Source organism: Astyanax mexicanus, chromosome 10 (genome assembly GCF_023375975.1).
Source record: "Astyanax mexicanus isolate ESR-SI-001 chromosome 10, AstMex3_surface, whole genome shotgun sequence".
Taxonomy (NCBI): domain Eukaryota; kingdom Metazoa; phylum Chordata; class Actinopteri; order Characiformes; family Acestrorhamphidae; genus Astyanax; species Astyanax mexicanus.
The window spans coordinates 476,278-501,769 of NC_064417.1; the positions used below are offsets into that span (position 1 = coordinate 476,278).

Below are 25,492 nucleotides of genomic sequence, written 5' to 3' on the forward strand. Positions count from 1 at the left end.
GCGCGGGGTTCGGCGAGCTCACGCGCACCGCGTCAAAATCTCGGCAGCAGCGCGCGGCCGCTCGCCCCGCACAGAATGAGGTAAATAAACATTTCAGCAGGAGTTTAAAGCGCGGGGAGCTGCGGGGTTTCTCCCGGTGGTTCCCGGCGCGGGTGGAGGGCCGGAACCGGGCTGCGGTTCCGCTCAGGGAGCGGGTTCTGCGGGTATTTAGCTAAAGCTGAAGGCTAGCGTTAGCCGCACAGATCTTAGGTGTTGTGTCCAGTTTTGCTACCCATCGAAATGTGCTTCTCAACACCAGTGCGCATGCGTGGACCCACATTTATTTTATATTTTTATGTTTTATGGTAGTTCTACAAATTTTTACTTCACCTCCTCTGCCAGTATGTATGTATGTTTTTTTGGGTGTTACAAGTGTGTAAATGGCAGTTTAAATTAATAATAATATTAGTGGTAATAATAAGTGAGCAGTGAAAAATACAAAAATCCGATATACAGCCATGCCTATTCCTTTTTACTGTATTCTAATATATTGATTCAGGCTTTCCAAATATCCAAGAGAGTATTTTCAAATTTCGTTTTTTTCTGGCATGTTTACGTTTAATACACACTAGGGTAGCACGATTCGACAGGGCAACACAAATCGACAAAACACCAGCTGAGTTTACACAGCTCAGCATTAGCAGCTCTCCCAGGACAGACAGTATATGTGTGGAATTTATAATAAAATATAAACTCGCTTTAATTTTGCGAAATAAATGAGAATTATAAAGAAAACAGTAGCTTAGTTTCAACAGTTGCATAGTGATAATAGAATGGTGCCTGTCACGATTGTTTGCGCATGCGCGGGGGAGATGCTCAGGGAGGGGTAATAAAATCATGATTTTCCTGTTTAAATCCTTTATTTTACCGACTTATAATTACTCTTAATTACTTTTAAAGAATTTTAATTACTCTAAATTACTCGTGATTGCATTCAGACTTTATTCAGAGGTATGGTTTGATCCTATTTTAGCTAGTTACAGATTTAGAAGTAATAACACTAGACTAGCTATAATAAGCTGACTGATGCTTTACACAGTTAGTTATAGCTAGAGTTGGCAAGCAGTTTACCCTAAAATGACATCATGGATAGATTGTGTTATTGTGCACCATGTAAGTAAGGTAAAGTGTCAGTCCATTGTACAGTATAGCATGTATAATCTGTATGAGGGAATAAGTGCTGAAGGAGTGTCTAAAGGGTGGGTATTAACATGGATAAAGTACCTGGATCAGAAATTACTAGAAATGAAGGGTAATTGTATGAGACTGTTGCTAAAAATAAGTCATAATTGAATATTCACTAGGTAAAAAATCAAATTAAAGATATCAATTACATACAGTATATGTACAATAGCTTTTTTAATAGTAAAATACATATAAATATATATAAAAAAAAACATTTTTCACCTACTGCAGTTTGTCCACACTGTGTGTATGGAGTCACAGTTATTGAAGAATTGGTCATTTAGCATTAGTGTCTAAAATACTGTTCAATGTTATATATGTGAACAAACACACAACAAATAAACACAACAGACCATATCAGACTACAGATCAGATACTATTAATTGAACAACAAAGTTTTTTTCCAGATAGGGATTAAGCCTGGTTCTAAACTACTACTTTCTTTCAGTGTAAAATCTCTGCTTGCAAAACTGTGTAGTCCAAGACTAGGCTTAATCCCTGTTTAAACAACTGCACCAAAACTGTGCAGGACTGTGATCCACTGATCTAAAGAAACAATATGTCTTTATTTTGTTGTCCAGAATATCTATATCAGGTTTAGATCTGTTGGGTTCTGAAGCAGTGTAGATCTTAATGCCTGAAATCACTGTAATTATCCAATCTCTGTGTGTCCTGCGGGAGGGAGGTACCCTGTCCAAAGTCTCAGGGTCATCCACCCAGATAAACACTCTGCTCCAGCACAGCTGTTTTTGTGTGGAATAAGTTCTCTGCTCTAGGTTGCGTTCAGAATGCTTGGTGTTCACCTGCAGAAAGGTTAGACTGTGTTTGATTGATTGTACAGTATTTATAAAGGTAAACTGTATTTAACGTCATTCTTGTCGTTTGTTGTATTATAGGTTATGTTGAGCCTGTGCTTCACCCAGCCTTCGCTGGAGACATGAGTGGGAAGAGCCTCCTGCTGAAGGTGATCCTGCTGGGGGACGGCGGCGTGGGGAAGAGCTCGCTGATGAACCGCTATGTGACGGACCGCTTCGACTCGCAGTCCTTTCACACCATCGGCGTGGAGTTCCTGAACCGTGACCTGGAGGTGGACGGGCGGCTGGTCACGCTGCAGATTTGGGACACGGCCGGGCAGGAGCGCTTCAAGAGCCTGCGCACGCCCTTCTACCGCGGCGCCGACTGCTGCCTCCTCACCTTCGCTGTGGACGACCTGCAGAGCTTCCAGAACCTGGGCTGCTGGAAGAAGGAGTTCATGTACTACTCGGACGTGCGCGACCCCGAGCGCTTCCCGTTCGTGGTGCTGGGAAACAAGGTGGACAAGGAGGAGCGCGAGGTGGGCGAGGACGAGGCGCGGGCGTGGTGCGAGGAGAATGGCTGCTGCCCGTACTTCGAGACCAGCGCCAAGGACGACACCAACGTGAGCGCCGCCTTCGAAGCCGCCGTGAGGGAGGTGCTGGCCAGCGAGGAACAGATTGACCACGCCTTGCTCAGCAGCACCATCGACCTGCACGGCAACCGCAAGGCGCCTCGCTCGTCCTGCTGCTGAGGAGCGCAGGGTTGTAGCGGGGTTATAGCGGGGTTTACACGGTGCCTTTGTAGTCCTGCCATGCCTGCACACTCACTAGAGTCGCACGACTGACGCACGAGGACACGTAAAAGAGGAGGGCGAAAATGTAATGTAGGGAGGGAGGGGGGGGGGGGGGGCAAAGGAAGGTGTTCTTGGGTTACTTCTTGGGGTACGTACTACTTAGGGTACAGATACAGTAACCAGTATTCAAACCATCAATGGTAGCATTTTGTTTAGGTACGTGCATCTACTTCCTGCTTTCTGCTTCCTGCTTCCTGTTTCCTGCAGCCTGGCACTGCAGACTGGCATCAACTTAGTCTCTATAATCTATAATCTCTGATGTCCTTTACATGCCCAAAGCTCTCACGCTTGTGTTGTTAGGTTTTCAAACAATACCACTCTCTTCTTGCCCTGGAGGTAGTGCTGGTAGTGCGATTTTCACAATTAATTCAGCGAATTACAAAAATTATAAAAATAAATCTACCGTTTCTTTTTTCCGTCACAAACCCACATTCTGAAGTATATTCCAGTGTCCATCAGTGTGTAGATACAAGGTCAGTGCATAATATGAACGCATGGGCTTCAAAACAATGTTTTGAATCATTGATTTGCTCAGTGAGTTGACTCAACCCAAAGCGTCTGAACATATGTATATATTTTTTTTTAGTTTTGAACCATTTATTTGTCATCTGTAGTTTGATTTTTAGCTGGGGAAAAAAACGATTATATTCGAAAATTAGATTTTTTGTAAAAAAAAAAAAATTAAGATTTTTTTTTAAGGCCGTAATGTCCCAGCACTACCTGGAGGTCGAAGAGCTCCTGTCTTCTTTACAACACGCAACATTCCTCTGTATCCAGAGCCATAATTCACCCAGAGGCTTTCACACAGCTCATTCCTCCAGTGTTTCATGCTTATCCCGTCATTAACATTCCTTTCAGTTTATCAGACCGAGTCGTTTCCTGCTGTAAAGCCAGTTATATAGTTTTCTGTACTGTAGTTTTAGTTTTGCTTGTGTTTAGATGTTTTATGGTGCACAAACCTCACAAAGAGAAATAGAGAGTCTCTACTGCTGTGTAAATCTCTGAAACGTCAGATACAGTCTGTTACAAATTCATGCATATATATATATATATATATATATATATATATATATATATATATATATCTGTATATATATGGGGTATGTGTGATTTTTTGCGAAAAGGGAACGGTCGTTAGTGTGCTGTTTGATTTTAAAAAGGTTTGATTTCGTTTTTTTGCTCATTATATTCTATATATATATATATATATATATATATATATATATATATATATATATATATATATATATATATTATAATGTGACCTAATGTTACATTTGTGGTACAATTTTTAGTTTTTATTATTATTATTATTATTTTATTACTTTGTTCTTGTTTTAAACAGTCTGTTGTTTGATTTGGAGGTTTGGAGGTTTTATTTATGTGAGATTGTGTGAGATAGAGCTTTGTTGATTTGCTCCACTGTACAATCAGAAATAAGAAATAAGGGCTGTTCTGATTTCTAGAGTTTTGAGAGTCCGGGACGCTGAATGAGTTGCTGTAGTTTGGTGTTGATGCACATTTAGGGCTTTATTTTAATCAGAGCATTAAGGCTGCGTTCACATTACCAGGCTAAAGTGGCTCAGATCTGATTTTTGAATGGCTGTGTGAACGAATCCGTATCCGATCCATGGACAAGCGAAATGAATGTGAACAGACGAATCATGCGGAATTCATGCATTTTTTTGCTTTTTTAAGCATTAGCATTAGCATTAGCGCTACGTGCTTCTCTCTCTTATACCCACACTGCATCTCTTGGTGCAGCTGTGTAGCTATAGCTGCAAAAAAAAACAGCAAAAGCAAACCGCCTGTCCTTTTTTCTCCTCCTGGACCTGAGCATGAACTTCAGAGCAGCTGTTTACTCTCCACTCCAGCAAAAGATGCTCCACATATGAGCTGCTAACTCATCCATTTCCCTTTATAAAGCTACGAGTCTCTCCTCTCTCTAATATGAGGGTTTTTGTTGTTGGTGAAGAAGGTGTTTATACAGGTATTAATGTGCAGCATGTGAGACGATTCAGGGACAGATTCGTTCACATTACACACAGATACAGATCACTTACATTTACACTGAATGTGAACCGATCAGATCTGAGTAAATAATCAGATTTGAGCTCCATGGCTTCTTGTAATGTGAACGCAGCCTTGTGAACGATGAAGCTTCTTCTAATTCAGCGCTTTTATCGATTTTATTTTGCAGGGTTTAATAACTACAGGATGTTGTGTTTTAAAGAAGTGAGTAAAACGTCTGATGCCTCACTGCTTCACTGCCTTTTACCTGCCTGCTTTAGAACTGGAAAAGTTCACTCCTCCATTGTTCTTTCAGTTCTTTCAGTTCCTTCTAATCTGAATGTGAAACAAAAACCAAAGCACATCAGCCCTGGTGTTCTGCATTTAACTTTCTAGTTTCTAGTGTTATAAAAAGCACTTGTGAACAGTCCTGTAGTTTCTGATTAAACTAAAAGATACCCAGCTTTGGTACTTACATAAATATTTGTATCATAGTCAAATTTTGGTAGGTAAAATTTTCTTTGAATATTTTCTGTTTAGTTTTATTTATTTTTCCTGCCTAAATTTCCTGGATATTGAGCTCCTGTTCCCCCTGTTCCAGTTTAAGTTTCCTCTCTGACAGTTTTAGAGACTTTTAAACTTTATATTTACTAGCGATGCCTATAAGAAGCACCAGATGTAGCTCACACGCCCTCCAACTCAAACGATTACTGACATTTGTTCACTAATAGACCATTTAATCACTAATGGGCAATTTGTTCACTAATGGACGATTTGTTCACTATTGGGCGATTTGTTCACTATTGGGTGATTTGTTCACTATTGGGCGATTTGTTCACTATTGGGTGATTTGTTCACTAATGGACGATTTGTTCACTAATGGATGATTTGTTCACTAATGGACGATTTGTTCACTATTGGGTGATTTGTTCACTATTGGGTGATTTGTTCACTAATGGATGATTTGTTCACTATTGGGTGATTTGTTCACTATTGGGTGATTTGTTCACTAATGGATGATTTGTTCACTATTGGGTGATTTGTTCACTATTGGGCGATTTGTTCACTATTGGGTGATTTGTTCACTAATGGATGATTTGTTCACTAATGGATGATTTGTTCACTAATGGACGATTTGTTCACTATTGGGCGATTTGTTCACTATTGGGTGATTTGTTCACTAATGGATGATTTGTTCACTATTGGGTGATTTGTTCACTATTGGGCGATTTGTTCACTATTGGGCGATTTGTTCACTAATGGACGATTTGTTCACTAATGGACGATTTGTTCACTAATGGACGATTTGTTCACTAATGGATGGTTTTAATGTGTGCTTGCGCTTGCATGTAAACGCCGCAGTGCTTTCTGCTGCTGTATTACCGCTTGTTAAACTTCAGGGCCTCATATGAGCCACTTATTTCCAGTCTTTATCCACTACTAACAGTATCTTCTGCTTTTTTCTAGTTTAAATGAGAAAAGTTCACTGTGAAACAGGATCAGTTACGGCACTGTGCTTCCCCCCTTCTGGGTTGTTTACTTTTTGGTATGTAAATCATACAAATACCTGTATTTGATCTCTGTATTAGAAAGCAGTATTGAACTGCCAGTCGTTATATTCGGTATATTTAAATGGAGGTACCAGAATAAGCTGCGACAGTGTTTTCACTGTGACTCTGATCTGGTTTTACACCAAACCTCTTTTACAGTATTGTGTTTGTTACAGGTGTTGCGGTATAAGGAAGGTTCATGGTATCAGGTCATAAGATCTCGCAGCTTTAAGATTTTATTATACAGCTCTGGAAAAAAAATGAAGAGATCACTTCAGTTTCTGAATCAGTTTCTCTGATTTTGCTATTTATAGGTTTATGTTTGAGTAAAATGAACATTGTTGTTTTATTCTATAAACTACAGACAGCATTTCTCCCAAATTCCAAATAAAAATATTGTCATTTAGAGCATTTATTTACAGAAAATGAGAAATTACTGAAATAACAAAAAAGATGCAGAGCTTTCAGACCTCAAATAATGCAAAGAAAACAAGTTCATATTCATAAAGTTTTAAGAGTTCAGAAATAATCAATATTTAGTGGAATAACCCTGTTTTTGTTTTCCATCATGTTCTCCTCCACCAGTCTTACACACTGCTTTTGGATAACTTTATGCTGCTTTACTCCTGGTGTAAAAATTCGAGCAGTTCAGTTTGGTGGTTTGATGGTTTGTGATCATCCATCTTCCTCTTGATTATATTCCAGAGGTTTTTAATTTAGTAAAATCAAAGAAACTCATCATTTTTAAGTGGTTTCTTATTTTATAACCAGAGCTGTATATGTTTAAAGTTTATAGGCATGCTTGTCAGTTGAGTTTGTTCACTTTGAATGGAGTTTTTTGTTTGTTTTTGTTTATATTATTGTTTGTTTTGTTTTATAACAAAAGAAGTTCTGGTACGCTGAATTAAGTTATATTTATTTTGACAATATTGACACTGTTTGTTATAAATACAGTCACATCTACATACAGTATTTAGACAGTGACCGTTTTCATGACTTTGCCTCAGTTCACTGTCTCCCAGATTTTTTTATTTTAATTTTAATTAAATACTTTAATTCACAGCATTTAACTAAAATTAAATGGAACAGAAAATTAACAGTTTTAGAATGAAAGATTTTTACATAGTCTCTCCGTTTTCACAGCTCAGATTAATGGTACAGTAAACTGATGAGCAGGTGAAGGCCAGGTGTGTCATGTTCTCTGATTATTTCATGATAAATTAAGCGGATAAACGGTCTGGATTTGATTCAAAGTGATTCAGAATGAGTTTTTGGCGGCTGATCGTCGAAACTCTCAGTACGCGGTCCAAAGAGGTGATGATGCAAATGAAATCGGCCATCATTTAGCCTGGAAAACCAAACAAACCCATCAGAGAGCTCAGATTCATCAGCGGCTGCAGAACAGACAGGATGATAATAAGAGAGGATATGAGCTGTAGTGTAAAATAAAATTTAATGATTTTAAAGGGCGCCAGACAACTGACCCCAACCCAATTACCTTTCACTTACTGTAGATAAAACTGATTCAGAAAAAACAACAAACAAGTATCAGATCAGCATTTGGTGGTCTCTGGACGGGATTATTTTCTCAGGGGACGTCTGTGTAAAATATTTCACATTTCTACTCTTTCGTGATTAAACTCCTGCATCCGGACTGCAATTAAAAAACAGGAGGATCAGTGAGTTTTTAGGCTTTTTTCTCGGTCACATGACATCATCACGGTGTTCAGTAGCTCCTCCATTTCCACTCGCTGTTGTGTTTTTAACATGCATCTCCCTTGAAACCGGCGCGCCCAAAGTGTAATTACGGTGCACGGCAGTGGTCAAATATCTATTTGACGAAAGGATTTTCCTTCTGGGGTCAATTTCCACCCGACCAAAAACCACTTTTATATAGACAAAGGTTTGAGACCTGCTAGTTTAGGTCGTCTCAGTCCGGTTCCAAGCGAACTCTGGAGCGGTTTGCTTGCGGTAAGAGCGTGATCTGGTCTCGATCTGACCCAGAAATTAAATATACTTCTTTTATTTGAGCTAAACTGCTGATAAGGCTCAGTTTAATCTGATATATTAGCCAGATAACGCTAATTACCACAGCTATGAACAAACACTGATTCTGCTGCTCTGACAGCTCTGACCAATCAGAGGAGACGATGTGCTCGTGTGGTTTATTGGTGTGTATTTTGTGCGTTTAGGTTTTTATGCCTGTGTGAAAACAAACCAAAAAGATGGAGAAAATGAAGCTCCAAATAAACAATAAACTCATCTCTGATCCGGATCATAGAAACTTTCACAACTACAGGAGTGAAACATTTCCCTCAGCTCCAGTGCATGAACACAACAACTGTGTTTAACAGAGTTAAATTCACTATAATAAAAGAAGCTCTATGTCCACACAGTTACCACTGAAGTGAAGAACAGAGGCAAAATGATTAAAACTGTGTTACTGTCCAAAATACTTACTGACCCAGCTTTACACAGGCCTACATATTTATTTGCACATTATTTTCACATTAATCAGATGAAATTTCTCAGTATTTGGGTTTTGTATGTTTGTAAGTTTGTCTGTTTAACTGTTTTAAACCACAGTTTGCTCCGGATTATGTTGAGGGTAAAGTCTGTGGTTGTGTTTGTGTACGAGGACCTCCAGCTCTGCTCTGAATACAGATTATTATTAGCAGTGCTCTGAGAGATGATGTGGGATGATGTCTGATGCTGTGTGTGTGTGTGTGTGTGTGTGTGTGTGTGTGTGTGTGTGTGTGTCTGTTCTGACAGTAGTAGAAAATCTCTGAAGTCTCTGATGTCGTGTAGAATCTGCTTGATGTGCTTTGAGCTGAGTTCAGGTTGTGTAATGATGCCTGAGAATGGCTGGACAACCCATCCCTGGTCTCCCATCCCACACACACACCCAACACACACACACAACACACACACCCTGCGCAGTAAAGGAGGGCAAGACTGCTTTTGTTTACAAATCAAACTAATTCCATCTGCAACTATCCAGTGCCAGTGCGAAAAATAAACCTGAGAAACTGATCTACGTGTCTGTGATTCTGTACAGAGTTCCTATTCTTTTGAAATAAGAAAAAAACAATGTTAAAACCAGGGGAGTTAACCAGGTTAAACTTAAAGGAGCTACTAGCTTCAGCTCCGAGTGCCGCCATTACTGTAATGATAATGACAGACATATATATATACATAGACTCTGCATAGCCAGCCTCCTGGTGCCAGCTGCTAAAGGAGTCTATATATATATATATATATATGTATCAGTACAGTGATGGTGGTGCTCGGAGCTGAAGCTAGTAGCGTTATGGGATGTAAACAGTGGTGTTTAATAAACTTCTGCACTTTTTTTTTATTATTATTAATGCCAGTGCTCTCTCTGTCATTTCTATTCTAGTAAGAAGGTGTGGAGATATTTTGAGCCTGGAAAACGGTGTAAAAAGCGATTTATTGGGGCAAATTATGCCCTGATATGACCCTTGTACAGAGTGATGGGCAAACAGCACGAAATGACTGAATGTCAGAGAGCTGCAGGAGAGCAGAGGTGTGCTATTCATCAAAAGTAAGAACTTTTTTAACAAGTTTTACTCCTTTAAATAAGAAGCTTATTTTTGGAGGAAAAACACATAACATACTGAATCCTTTTCCTTAATGAGTAAATTATCAAGTATAATATAATCTCATTTGTTTAATCAGGTTCTCCTTAGACATTCTATGACTTGTGAAAATGTGAAAATCTGATAGTTTAATGCTTGTGCAAGTTTGTGCAGAAATATAGAACATTATAAAGGGTTCACAAAACTTTGAAGCACCACTGTATCTTGTGTCATGCAAGTTATGTCCAATAACAACTCATAAGAGATGGGAGAGCATAAGGAGAAGGTTATGACCTTTTTCTCTTATTTACACTGCAGTGATGGTCTTTCTGCAGAAACTGAACCTGTTAATGAGAAAAACTATCCAGAACCTCTTTTCTCACACACTGATGGATTTATCGAGATGTGAGAAGTTGAGAGAACGCTACAGAAGGTCGATGTCACACATGAGAAACACTGAACGGCATTTATTTCACTTTATTACCAAAGTCCTCCAAACTCAAACTCTCTGAACAGAACATAGCAAAACCAAAGCCGGACAACAGGTTATAAACAGGAAAACATAATATAATTTACACACTGAAACACTAAGAAAAAAACTAACAAATATTGTTAATACCAGATAAAAAGAAATGAAAAGTGTAATTTACATCTCATTAGGATTAGTAATTAGGATCTAGCTAAATAATAATAGTTATAATAATAATAATAATATAAAAGAACAGTGTTATACAATAACTACTCATTCTCTCCTGATACAGTTACAGGGGAAATACAGAAGCATCCGTCCCTCCAATCAGCTCTCAGTATTAACATAAACACACTAATATACAGGTCAGTGCATTCTGAAATATTAAAGAAAAACTAATAAAAACAAAAAGAAATTCAAGCCTGTTTCAATTCTAGGTCCTGAAGTCTAAACTGTACAAAATTACAGTATAATATAAGGCCTTCATCCTCTCAGCGTCTCAGACATGTCCTGCCTTTAATTCCACCTCAGAATCTCATATTTAGGACGACACAATCTCTGTTTAAGTGTTTCTGGTCAGAAACAAGAAAAACATCCTGGAAAAATGCAGTTTAGTGTTTTTAAGTGTGTTTCCACAGGGGTCAAATATAATGTATTTAATGGGATTGGCGCTAAAATAGAAAATATCAGACATTTTTGTGAAGCGTCAAAATAGCCGATTTGAGCAACGTGGTTTAGAGTAATGTGAACGTAGCTTTAGGTTGTTTGTTGACGTATTAAAACGCATCTGAATTAAGCGTTCAGACAGAGACACATCAGTACAAATCAGACCCTAATCACATGTCAAACCACCTCCAAATGTCTTATTCATGATTTCTGGCTTTTTACACTTTTAAAATTAATCTGGATACAATCTAGATATACTAAAAATATAATTTGGGCCACTCTGGCTGCCAGTCATATCGTATCATACACAATAATATCACTAACATTTTTGAATTGTTTTAAACATATATGTGTGAATAAAAATGATGATGATGATGATGATGAATATGGTGAACTATAATGATATTATACCCTGAAATATGGTGCCATATCAACCACCCCTAATTATCACATCCTTATCACATTTAAATTTAATTTCAGTGTTTTGTCATATCGCCAAGAGTATCGTTATCACAAAATCAAAAAAATGAAATATCATGATGTTATTTTAGGGCCATATCGCCCACCCCTCGTATCCAGATATATTTTTGATAGTCTGGGAAGCCAGAAACCACAAATCACATCCTGAATCTGAATCTGAATATCAGATTCAGTGTGTTTTTGTTGTTCACGCTTCTCAACAACAGACACACCTGTATCAGGTTTGATGTAATAATTCATATTTGGGCTTTTTTTTTACCTGTTTTGTGAACATTAGTGATCTACTACTGATCTGAAGACAGTGACCAGAAAGAAAGTGCCGAGGTCACGGTAACTAGGCGCACATTTTGCTGTGTCTGGCACCATGGCAACCAGATGTGGGAGACTGTCACCATAGTAACCAGTCATCAGCAACTGGAGAGAGCTGTTTTTGGCGCCGACCCGTGCAAAGAATAAAAATACTAATAAAATAAAAAATCCAAATAAAAATAAATTCCTACCATTCGTTTACACATAAACTAATAAACTATGCTAATATGCAAATATGCTACATATTAACACCCATGTTGGATGATTTAAGTAAAAAACTGTATAATAATAATAATAGCAAGATCATCATCATCCTGCACTTAGACGGGATGCAGGCACTAGGTTTAAAACAACAAGACACAAGAATGCCATTTGGAGTCGCAAGCCAAACATAAAAAAATAAAATAAACAAGTGTAAACAGCAGCGCCTTGATAATTAAAATAAAAGATTTACATTAAAAAAAGACAAAAAATGCAAAATCTCAAATGTTACAACAGTTTTTGTCCAGCAGGGGAGACAGAAAAGGCACAAAAATCACACAGAAAATGTGGATTTATTTGATTATAGGGGACAGTGAGGCCCAACCTAACACTGTAAACTGTAACGTCCATGTTTTATATGTTCCTATATTAATAAAAACTGAAATAAATCAAGCTTTTGGTCATTTTTTTATATTTTAACAGCAACAGGACAGATATGTCTAGAGATTCACCTTAAAGATTGTTTTTGTTTCCCATCGCAAAGTTATGCAAATGCAGAATTCACATTATTATACTTTAATTTCCCTCTAGGTGGCTCTAACATAACATAACCTGTTCTGATATAAATACTCTAAATCTAAATACAGCCTCCAGACTGTGGGCTTAGTTTTAATGCAGCGTTTTTACAGTTAAACCTCATCAAAAGAATGATGAGAAAACTGTACTGTTTGCTATTTGATGCAGACTGTTTTTAATAATCTTTAAATTTTTTTTAATACATGTTAAAACTAAAATTTCTCATTTTTTGAAATAGATTTTTTTTGTTGATCAGAAAACATTTTTTTTATTAAACAAAATTGGATTTTGCATCAATTAGACTTTTTTTTTATTTACTATCATTCAGACTTGTAATTAGAAATGTAAAATTAACCCTATAGGACTTTCAGCAGAATTATTTCTAGTATAAAAATCTGTACTCAAGATCTGCAGGTAGTTTTAATGTAAAATAATCAAATACATTTTGCTCAGATAGTTAAAATTATATATATTTAGCAGAAAAACTAAATGTGTTAAATTGTTCCCCACTCGCCCCGCAGGCTTCAGAACTACAGCACCACCTGCTGGGCAAAAAGCTGAACTGCAGCCTGAGAGCAGAGAGTATGAAGGAGAGATTGCTCCTCAGGCTGAAGGAGGAGGAGGAGGAGGAGATGATGATGATGAAGATGAAGATGATGATGAAGATGATGATGAAGATGAGAGAGTGCTGCTGAACAGGCAGGAGATCAGATTTCTTCAAGTGTCTCGTGTGGAAACAGACTGGACAGCATGGATTTAAGGAGGGGAGGTTTTAACACCGCGGAGCCAAACCCTTCCTCCCCAGATACCTCAACACCGCAAAATTATAGGTAGTGGAGACCACATACGTCAGCTATAGAGAGAGAGAGAGAGAGAGAGAGAGAGAGAGAGAGAGAGAGAGAGAGAGAGAATTATCATTATACCAGAAAGAAACAGGAAAATCTGTTGTAAACTTTATTACAAATGCAGAGATTCATAAATATTCTTTAGATCTTCATATTTCTAAATTTCTCTCTTGTAGAGGTAAATTCTCAATAAGATATAGGGGGACAAAACTGTAGAATGATTTTAACCATGTTTAAAAGATACTGTTTGTACTAGTTTTAAAAAATACACAAACAAAAGAGTAGAAGATATTGATAAGAGAACAAAAAAAAGAATGATATTAATAAAAAAAGTCTGTTTGATAATCTAAAAAAATGTCAGTATGACCAAAAAAAAAGAAAAAAAAAATGCAAAAAGCATGAGCTATATTTCCCTATATTTCTATATTTAATCATTTCCTCTGCAGAATCTGAAAGCCAGATGTGTTCTTAAAGAGGAATAGAAACTCTTTTGTGGTCAGAACTGAATCACATGCTGCAGATTATCTCATCATAACTCTAACTGCTGTGGATTTACATCATAATAATAATAATACTCTGTTTTTCCACAGATCCGCGGCTCTGAGGTCGAGTGAATCACAGTCAGACGCAGCTGAGCTCATCACAGATGGAGGCTTCAGATTCCTCCACACCTACAGCGGCTCTGCGGCGTCACCAGAACACACCACTGACTGTGTTCTGGTTCTGAATATGATGCACATTTACTGGGTCTCTACACAGCAAATTCTGTTTTTGGAATAAACTCCCTGAGAGTTAATATCAACTCGTTTTAAATGTACAGTACAGTATATGAATACACATACATACTCTATAACAGAGTTAACTCTTTTATCTCTTTTCTGGGAGTTTTAACTCTTTGAACACTGTTCAGGAGTTAAATCTGAACTGTTTTGGGAGTTTAAATACTAAAATCCCATCTAGAGAAATGTTAACTCTAAATTTAATTTAGAGTTACTTTTACCATAAACTCCTTCACAGTGTTGACAATTAATGCAAAAAAAGAAAATGGTGTTATTAAACACAATATTTTAAAACCCTGAAACATTTAGGAGTAAAACTGACCCAATAACAATTTCATAATAAACAAGTGTATGCCAGTGTATTAATCCATCGCATGGCAACTTCCTGCATTCCTGCATTGCAGTTCTCAGTGCATTACAGCACTTTATCACACTTTGTTAACAGTGCAGAATATGGTAACTTGCTCTTATAGCCAACAACACATCAGCTAGGCAAACAACCATTCACCATTCACACAGTTTAACACTTTTTTAACACAATTTTTTTGTTTAACTCCAGATTTTTGATCTCCAGAAGTCTGCTGTGTGATTGTGTTCTGGTTCTGGATATGATGCACGTTTCTGGGTCTGGTACTCACCAGGGCCAGCAGCGTGATCCCGGCTCCGGCGAAGGCGGCGATGTAGAGATCATAGGTCAGGAAAAACTGCGAAGAAGGACAGAAACCTCAAAGTCAGAGCTGTGATGCCTCCGGGCACCCGGCTAACGTTTGATGTCAGTTCCATCTCGAGCTCCAGCCTTTGAGGCTGACTCTCGGAGGAATCAGAGAGAGAGAGAGAGAGAGAGAGAGAGAGAGAGAGAGAGGTGGAAACACGCTTCGCCCGGAGGCATGACTTACCTCCCTTGTTTTGCAGACGTTAGACAGGGTCATCCCACACGCTTTTCCCGGCATGGCGTTCCAGGGAAGCAAACCTGAAGAAACCAGAGAGTCTTTGAGTCTTTGAGCCTTTTTTAACTTAATCACAGGAAAGACAAGAATAACAAGAATAAGAAAGTATCTGTGACACAACCAAACTGCTCCAGAGCTGATCTGAGGGCAGTAAAATGTGTCTGAAACTTATAAAACAAAAGTGTATGATATAAACTAGTTTGCAGTAAATGATTTTCTGTATGATGAAGAACCTGAGGGCACAGAGTCATCTGAAGAACAGCAGACAACTAAGCAAACCAAGTCTGTGACCGAAACAGCTCCCTATTTACTATTTAGCGCACTATTGTAAACGTCGGCCATTTTTTCTCGTGTCCGAATCATAAGGGGATATTCAAGCGTGATTTTGAGGGCACTAAAAACTCCCATAATGCATCAGGATTTATAGTGAGCATCACGAGTGTTGCTACTAATGTCGACCTCACATCTAACGATTTTTAAAGTGATTTCTCTGTTGCAGAACAAATTTCCAGAGTCGAGATAAAATAATAGAGTGTTGTTAGAGTGGAGTTGTGGTGGCGTCATCACGATGGTTCAGTGTAAGGATGTGTTTAGGATTCAAGGTTTAAGTCAGTCTGTTTCTCGTCCTGCGTTCAGATAAAATCAACCTTGTTTAATATTAATTTCGTTAATCTTGAGACTCGGCTCACGCAAACAGTGACCTGAACAATGTCAACAACCAATAGGAGGAGAGCTACGAGAAGCCGCAAGGCAGGAATATTTTACGTGAATGTTTACAAACGCATTTTACAGTTAATATGCCTTTTAATATGGTTCTCACTTTAATTTGTAAAGCAATTTAAACACAGGTAGCATTTTAAAGTCATTATATTTAAAATTATTTTATTTTGCACAGTTATTTATTTGTGTATTGTTATTTTTGATACAAACAAGTTTAATAAATACACAATAAATACATTTGCAAGAATTATGTTCTTTATTGCATTAATTCTAAAATCTAAAACAAAGGTGAATGTATAGCAGTGAAACTGGGATTCTTTGCTATACAAGGTTGTAGCAAAAAGGGGGTAAAGAAGCTTATAGGCAGAGTTAAGCACAAAATATATTCTATTAAAAAAATGGTTGATGGGGACAAAAGGTGTCCTTTCCTGCCACAGCTGTGACAGAAGAACCGGACAACAAACACTGAAAACACAGGAGCTTAAATACACACACAAGGCAGGAAAGGAAACAAGGAACACCTACAGGAAGGTAACGAGGGGGCGGAGCTACAAATGAGCACAGCTGAAAACACTTACAGGAACACAAAGGACCACGTGGGAGGAAAGGTGAACAAACACACAGAGAAACACAGACACAATGGAAATGGGAATTGACATTAACATTAAGCATGAATAAACCTTTTATTAGTGTTTATCTTAAATATTTCTTTTTAAGTTTTTGTGAATCCAGCTGCCACTGACTTTCACTTTTTATTTTCTGATAGTCAAAATTTCCTCTTTAAACTACTTTTAACACCCCAGCCTTTAAATGAGCTGTTTAATTAAAACACTTTATATGAGCTTAAAACTATTCATAAATCTCAGATCACCACATTTTATTTTATTCTTCCCATCTGATGCAGCTTTCTCTACGAAAATTAGCCTAATTTTAATACCACAGATATCATAATAATTTCTCTACTGCATCCTGTGAACATTTTTTGTTTAAAGTACACAAATTACACAAATTACCTGAATGAATTATTCCTTTTCCCATTTTTTTACAACGATACATGAATACACTCAGAAATAAATCAATTAATGCACATTTTAACAAAGGAAATGTTATATAAGTGTTTCAATCAGCATCTGCATTTTATTTCAAGGTCATAAATATCTCTCCTCTCCAGCTGAACGGAGATGATTCCTACAATAATGCGTTTCTGTGAGAGCAGATCTTTAGAGATGTTGAGAATGAGGGAAAGATATGGAGGCTGCATCACTCCTCACACTCACGGCCCATTTCCTAGTAATTGCCTCATTTAGCGTCCATTACTGCGCCACAAAGAGACACAACCTTGGAATTTTAATCAGAGTTACTCTGAGCTCCTAAATCAGATTGCGCCGGCGACAGGAGGCGAAACAGGTGTGATAAAGATATTAAGATGGGAGTGTGAGTTCATTACCGTACTGCCGGGCGTCCACACACAGCTGGTTGATGCTGGAGGGCGTCTCGGAGAGGACGTCCACGGTGCGGCAGGTGCTGGACATGTTGTAGAAGAAGAAGACGGGAAGCGCTGACAGGGCGAACACCAGGAGCCAGACCACGGCCAGGAAATACGTGATCACAATGAACTGAGAGCGACAAGAGACGAGAGAATGATGTGGATGATGATGTTGATTCACCGTCAAAAACAGTAAATATTAAATAAATATTAAAGTGATAAAGTGGAGAATTTGATATCAAGCTTCTAATATTATGAAAATTTGTTTTAAAATGATTTTTCTTAATAACATTTTAACACATCCGACTAATCTGAACACTTTACAGAGCCTGGTGATGCAATAGTGATTTTATATTCAGCAATATAACTTTCAGAATATAAAATATATAGCAACCAACACGGGCACCATAGCAACCACCCAACAACACTTTAGCAACACCAAAGCAACCACCATGTACACCATAGCAACCACCATGGATACCTTAGCTGCATGGACACCATCTTGCAAAACCTTAGAAACCACCGCGGACACCATAGCTCCACCCTAGTAAGCACCTACCAACACCTTAGCAGCACAATAGCAACACCTTAGCAACCACCACAGACACCAAAGCAATACAATAGCAACACCTAAGCAACCACCTAGAAGCCACTTAGCAACACCATAGCAACCACCATGGATACCTTAGCAGCATGGACACCATAGCAACACAATAGCAACACCTTAGCAACCACCTAGAAGCCACTTACTAACACCACAGCAACCAGGATGCATACCTTAGCAACCACCTAGAAATACCTTAGCAACCAGCACGGACACCATAGCAACACCTTAGCCACCATCTTGCAACACCTTAGCAGCCACCTACAAATACCTTAGCAACCACCACAGACACCATAGCAACACCTTAGCAACCACCACAGACACCATAGCAATACAATAGCAACACCTAAGCAACCACCTAGAAGCCACTTAGCAACACCATAGCAACCACCATGGATACCTTAGCAGCATGGACACCATAGCAACACAATAGCAACATCTTAGCAACCACCTAGAAGCCACTTACTAACACCATAGCAACCAGGATGCATACCTTAGCAACCACCAACAAATACCTTAGCAACCACCACAGACACCATAGCAACACCTTAGCAATCACCACAGACACCATAGCAACACCTTAGCAATCACCACAGACACCATAGCAGCACAATAGCAACACCTTATCAACCAAGTAGCTTTTGAGAAACGTTGTGGCACTGGCAGTTTCTGCAGGAGCCGCGGTTTAGTTTATTCTGTGATTTTCTGCAGTGAATTAAAGTCAGACTCTTACGGATGTGCTGAGGCAGCGGCCGCACACTGTGCTCCTGAACTCCCCGAACGTCTGCCGCGCCGCACTGGTGGTGTAAAAGCCCTCAGCCAGCAGAGCGATGCAGTACAGGAAGAAGAAGGTGGCCAGGCCGTAGATGATGTACTGGAAATACTCGATACTGAAATAAAGTGAGAGAGAATTACACTCATCTTAATATCAAAACCTCATTTTTTATTATTTAGTTTAGCCCATTAAAATCCCAGCTGTCCTGTAAATTACATCATATACAGAATCAAAAGAACAGGTTCACCGTGATCTTAAACCCCACGATTTTCATTCCATTTTCACACCACAGCGCTGATATCTAGTTTTCACATCTAGTGTCTCAAAATTGCTGATAATGGATCAGTTCGTACTGCGCTGCAGACTTTCACAACCGGCGGAATAGAATATAGTGCGCTTTTAGACTCTTAACACTAAAGTGCTCCACTTGAGCTTCAGGAGGGCTTTTATTTCTGTACTGTTTGGGAAAAATGCTGGAGATCCTTTTCTCACGTTTTCTTTTCTATTAATGTAATTTATTTCTAATTTTACCTAAATGTCTATGCAATTTCAATTAACATCTACTGATGCAGCATCACTGGGTCACAGGCAGCATGCTCAGAGGAAAGTGCAGCAAATCAGCTCTGATTTAATCAGCTAAGAGATGCCTGTGCTGACCAACATCGAGGTAGCAGTGATGTGGGGAGAGATTGGCATCTAGCCAATTCCCAGAGAGAGCATGGTTTTTGTGCTCACTCAGACTCTGGCTGCTGATGCCAAGCAATAGCATGAGCCGGGATTCAAACCATCAATCCTTAGATCACAGTGAACTTGGACTTAGTCAAACTTGGTCAAACTACTCTGAGCCCCACATCTCCACAGTGTAGTATAGTAAAGTATAGTACAATACAGTATAGTATAGTATAGTGTAGTATAGTATAGTGTAGTATAGTATAGTGTAGTATAGTATAGTATAGTGTAGTGTAGTATAGTATAGTGTAGTATAGTATAGTGTAGTATAGTGTAGTGTAGTATAGTGTAGTATAGTATAGTATAGTGTAGTATAGTATAGTGTAGTGTAGTATAGTATAGTGTAGTATAGTATAGTGTAGTATAGTATAGTGTAGTATAGTATAGTATAGTGTAGTATAGTATAGTATAGTGTAGTATGGTGTAGTATAGTATAGTATAGCATAGTATAGTGTAGTATAGTGTAGTATAGTATAGTATAGTGTAGTATAGTGTAGTATAGTATAGTATAGCATAGTATAGTGTAGTATAGTATAGTGTAGTATAGTATAGTGTAGTATAGTGTAGTATAGTATAGTGTAGTATAGTATAGTGTAGTGTAGTATAGTGTAGTATAGTATAGTATAGCATAGTATAGTGTAGTATAGTATAGTGTAGTATAGTATAGTGTAGTATAGTATAGTGTAGTATAGTGTAGTATAGTATAGTGTAGTATAGTATAGTGTAGTGTAGTATAGTATAGTGTAGTATAGTGTAGTATAGTATAGTGTAGTATAGTATAGTGTAGTATAGTATAGTGTAGTATAGTATAGTGTAGTATAGTATAGTGTAGTATAGTATAGTGTAGTGTAGTATAGTATAGTGTAGTATAGTATAGTGTAGTATAGTATAGTGTAGTGTAGTATAGTATAGTATAGTATAGTGTAGTATAGTATAGTGTAGTATAGTATAGTGTAGTGTAGTATAGTATAGTGTAGTATAGTGTAGTATAGTATAGTATAGCATAGTATAGTGTAGTATAGTATAGTGTAGTATAGTATAGTGTAGTGTAGTATAGTGTAGTATAGTATAGTATAGTATAGTGTAGTATAGTATAGTGTAGTATAGTATAGTATAGTGTAGTATAGTATAGTGTAGTATAGTATAGTATAGTGTAGTGTAGTATAGTATAGTATAGTGTAGTATAGTATAGTATAGTATAGTACAGGTAGGCGAGGGTGATGTAATCCTGTGAGTTGCGGGTGTAGTAGTTCTCTATCAGTCTCTCAGTATTGTATTGTATAGTACAGTATAGTATAGTATAGTATAGTGTAGTATAGTATAGTATAGTGTAGTATAGTATAGTGTAGTATAGTATAGTATAGTGTAGTGTAGTATAGTACAGTATAGTATAGTATAGTATAGTGTAGTATAGTATAGTATAGTATAGTATAGTATAGTGTAGTATAGTATAGTATAGTACAGGTAGGCGAGGGTGATGTAATCCTGTGAGTTGCGAGTGAAGTAGTTCTCTATGAGTCTCTCGGTCTCAGTTAGAGCCTGGTGTCCACATCCACAGAACAGAGCGACTCCAGAGAAACAGAGGAGCGTCGCCACCACCGACACGTACGGCACGCCCCCCAGACACCGCATACAACACTCATAACAACCTGCAACACACAGAACCAGCTTCATTATCATCATCACCATCATCACAATCATCACCATCAATATCATCACCATCATCTTTATCTTTGTTATTACTGTCATCTTTATAAACGCTTGCTTTCCAGAGTCTTAATGAGCAGCTCTGGGGAAATATGGTTTATAGAACCATATTACTATTTATAGGTTTATGTTTGAGTAAAATGAACATTGTTGTTTTATTCTATAAACTACAGACAACATTTCTCCCAAATTACAAATAAAAATATTCTCATTTAGAGCATTTATTTACAGAAAATGAGAAATGACTGAAATAACAAAAAAGATGCAGAACTTTCAGACCTCAAATAATGCAAAGAAAACAAGTTCATATTCATAAAGTTTTAAGAGTTCAGAAATAATCAATATTTGGTGGAATAACCCTGATTTTTAATCACAGTTGTTTTCCTGCATCTTGGCATCATGTTCTCCTCCTCCACCAGTCTTACACACTGCTTTTGGATAACTTTATGCTGCTTTACTCCTGGTGCAGAAATTTAAGCAGTTCATGATTATATTCCATAGGGTTTTACTTTGGTAAAATCAAAGAAACTCATCATTTTTGAGTGATCTCTTATTTTTTTCACAGCTGTATATATACTATATATATGTCGTATTGTAAAAAGCCCTGTGATTCCTACCTGACATCAAGTCATAGGACATGACAGTAATTGATAGTAAAAAGTTAGAAATGGTTCTAAAGCAACAAAAAGTATTTTTTCACCATTGTTTTTAAGTGAAAGAGGCCTTTTTTCAGCACTATATAGAACCTTTTCTCCCTCAGTTCCAGCCTTTGTCTTCCAGAACCTCTCAATCACCAGCACTGCTTTGTGATGCCAATCACTCCACCCAGAGTTACAGGATCACTGTTTATAATAAACTATTTATAATAATAAAGCTCACTGACTGTGTTTACACAGACCCAGAGCACAACATGGACACATCCCAGCACAGGCAGCAGGACAGCAGGACAGCAGGACAGAGGACAGGGGCGAGCGGGGATTTCTCCAGACGCCGGAGCAGAGTGGGGGATCGGCAGTGTGAGAACAGAGGGAGGACGAGGTTCTGAGGGAGAGTGTCTCCTTTTGTGGTCTTGCTGACAATAGGCTTTGTCTCTGAGCAGCTCGGGGACACAAGGGCGAGCAATGTCAAACTAACAAAAGGCCACAGCCACCTCCACCACAAACATCCACTGCTGAAAGCTGATTTTAGGAGGTGGGGGGGTCGGGGGGCTGGGGGTCGGCTCTTGACTGCAGGAGAGATGGAAGACGTGGTGGAGGAGGAGGGAGGGTGTGGGAAGCTGTGGAGGATACCGACCTTCCCAGGATGCTGGATTAGTGCAAGACCACAACGCTTCACTTAACACGAGGATTTCAGTACAAACTACAGGCTTTATTTTAGTATAAGGTATTATACTATATTATATTTATATCGAAACCTCTGGAATATAATCAAGAGGAAGATGGATGATCACAAACCATCAAACCAAACTGAAAGTTATCCAAAAGCAGTGTGTAAGACTGGTGGAGGAGAACATGATGCCAAGATGCATGAAAAAACTGTGATTAAAATACAACCAGGGTTATTGCACCAAATATTGATTATTTCTGAACTCTTAAAACTTTATGAATATGACTTGTTTTCTTTGCATTATTTGAGGTCTGAAAGCTCTGCATTTTCACTTTTCAGAGCTGTATTTGACTCACATATAAACAGTCAAATTCCTTCGAAATAAAGACTTGGCTTGACATGAAAAAAGCTTCTTCATTTGTGCTAAATCTTACTTTACTACATGATTTGCACAAACAAACTGTCCTCTACACTGTGTCAAAATTTCTTGGTGAATGGAGCAATAGAAATGAACTCTTTTTACATTTTTTGACTTCTGTTATAAGTTCTGTCACTGCTGTTTTGGAGATACATGTTTTGCACCGGACAGTGGGGATATTAGATGGTAGTGAGTGCAAACTTTAGAATATTAGTCCAGAGGCTTTATTTCAATAATACATTAAGGTTAATTTCACATGATAATGATAAATTAAAAGTTTGTACAGCTGTTTGACTCACAGATAAACAGTTAAAGCCCTTTTAAAACACATGCTCTGCATTTTCCAGTGAATTTAGAGTGGGTTATTTGGGGATGGAAGAAAATCAATGTGGGTGTTGGCAATATTTATACAGAGTGGGAAGAGATGCACTTTACAACCATTAGCAAGTGAAATACCGCAGTAAAACTACTGAATAGAAGCGGGATAACCTTTAGGCCCCCTTTCAGGATATTCACTGAGCTGCAGAGAGAGTTTAACGAGCCATAGAAACTTACTGAACACAACTTTTACCAGTTTTAAACATACTGGCTTTCTATTACAGACCAAAACGGAGATATACTCAACTTTGACTCAACTTTAAACGTGTTTATTGTTGCTGTTATTTTGCTTGATATCAACCTGATAGTTGAAACTTGAAACTTTATCCTCAGAATTATGTGGCATTTAATACAAAATATTTGATTTATTATATTTATTATATTTTATTTAATCAACAAAAATAAATAAATAAATAAATAAAAGCGAAAATAAATAAGTGCCTGATTTAAACGACTTCATGAATAATTAGTAAAAAGTTACACTACTTTACTAGACCATCCTGGTCTCAGTATTAAATAAATAAACAGAAATAAACTCTATTTTATTAGTTTATCAGCAGATATTCACATAATCACACTCAGAAAGAATCTACACAGAAGACAAAGACAGCCAAACAGCAACTCAAAATCCGTTATAATAATAAATCCACAAATAAACTAAAGCCCCAATAAAGCTCTTAACTTTCCAAAGTTCCCTTAACTAAATAATCATTAAATCTAATAAATAAATAATAAATAAATAAACTTTACTCACCCATTACTGCAGCAGGTGGTCTGGTTTAGTTCAGCTGAGTCTGCGCGCTTTATTAATCTCAGCTCTGCTCTGAGACTGAACTCTCCGCTATTTCATTTCACACCCGTTTTCATACAAGCCCCGCCCCCTGCACTGCGATTGGTCCCCTGATAGCAGAGAACATTAAATAAACCTTAGTTATTTGGCTGTGTTATATTGTAAGGTAAATGATGGAAAACAACCTTTAAAATAAACATAAATAAATAAAAAATCTAACATTAATTTCCAATAGGCATCTGCCAATGTTGAAATTATAATGTTTAATCAACGTTCATTTGAAAGTTTTGAATGGTTATAATTTATATATAAGGAATTTATGTATTTTCTATAATGCAAGACATAAGCATAGAATACAAACAGGATATACTGTACATATAATTAATGTAAGTAAACTTTAAAACATTAAAAAGAGCCTTAACATTGAATAAATGTTAAATCAGTGTAATATCTATCTGCACACATAAATCAATTCTGACATTGGTTTCAGTGCAATAGCAAATGTAATAGCAATTTTATTTCTATATAAATTCTAAAGCAGCTATTTTTATTCTAGACTTTTACACTGACAAATGACAGTGACAAATAAATAACACAAAAATATTTTTTTTATTTTGTTTCCAAAATGTAACAAAAGTACTAATGCTATAACACAATTAGTGGTATAAAGTAACAAAAAAAATAAACAGTAATTTGTTTCTTAAGCATTTTGTTTATCTGTAGTTTACTGAAGTATTTCAAGTTTGGGTGACTTTTTTTTTAATTAATCCACCACATTTAAAAGTCAAATATCTTACTTTTTGCCCCACAACATTATGCCAAACCTGAAAATGTATTATATGTTACTTTATGGTTAATTATGGTTTTATGTTTTTATGGATAATTATGGTGCCTAAAAAAGGAACATATGAAAATGTCACAAATAAGCACAAAGTATGCACAACATTGCTACAATTTTGGGAGTACCTAATAATTTGGTAGTACTATATTAATAAGTTAGTCCTGTTTCTCCAGTTTTAATGCTTTAAATTCCCCAGAGATATACACATATAAACACATATAAAAATGTATTTGTTTCTACTATTTTCCCTGCATGTCTCACAGCATCACTACCTTAAACATTGTGCTTTGGTAACGGTATGTGTAGTAAACACACATGTGACTGTCAGCGGCTGATTGTACAGGTATATGTTGATGCAAAAATGTTGTTTTTCTCAAAAAATTCAGTGGAATTCAATATAAATTATTTTATATGC

The 25,492-nt window shown here is 37.4% G+C and overlaps 2 protein-coding genes and 1 long non-coding RNA gene across 4 annotated transcripts in view; 1 reads left to right on the plus strand and 2 right to left on the minus strand.

Moving 5' to 3' along the window:
• LOC125804795 (uncharacterized) overlaps window positions 1-25,492 on the minus strand; it is a 376,893-nt gene that overhangs the window by 8,467 nt on the left and 342,934 nt on the right. The gene's annotated exons all lie outside the window — the stretch shown is intronic.
• On the plus strand, window positions 2-9,465 carry rab9b (RAB9B, member RAS oncogene family). Of its 2 annotated transcripts, none has more exons than XM_007228431.3 (2): window positions 2-80; window positions 2,121-9,465. In XM_007228431.3, exon 2 carries the CDS (start codon window positions 2,162-2,164, stop codon window positions 2,768-2,770), a length of 609 nt encoding a protein of 202 aa, XP_007228493.1. In that variant the 5' UTR covers window positions 2-80; window positions 2,121-2,161; the 3' UTR covers window positions 2,771-9,465. The 2 variants fall into 2 exon arrangements, with proteins under 2 accessions (XP_007228493.1, XP_022539427.1); XM_022683706.2 differs by lacking the exon at window positions 2-80 and adding an exon at window positions 1,947-2,037.
• On the minus strand, window positions 10,484-24,283 carry plp1a (proteolipid protein 1a). The gene is made up of 7 exons (XM_022683708.2): window positions 24,201-24,283; window positions 21,080-21,266; window positions 18,847-19,003; window positions 17,471-17,639; window positions 15,253-15,326; window positions 14,995-15,060; window positions 10,484-13,585 (listed from the first exon to the last, which is right to left on the minus strand). Exons 1-7 carry the CDS (start codon window positions 24,202-24,204, stop codon window positions 13,505-13,507), a joined length of 738 nt encoding a protein of 245 aa, XP_022539429.1. The 5' UTR covers window positions 24,205-24,283; the 3' UTR covers window positions 10,484-13,504.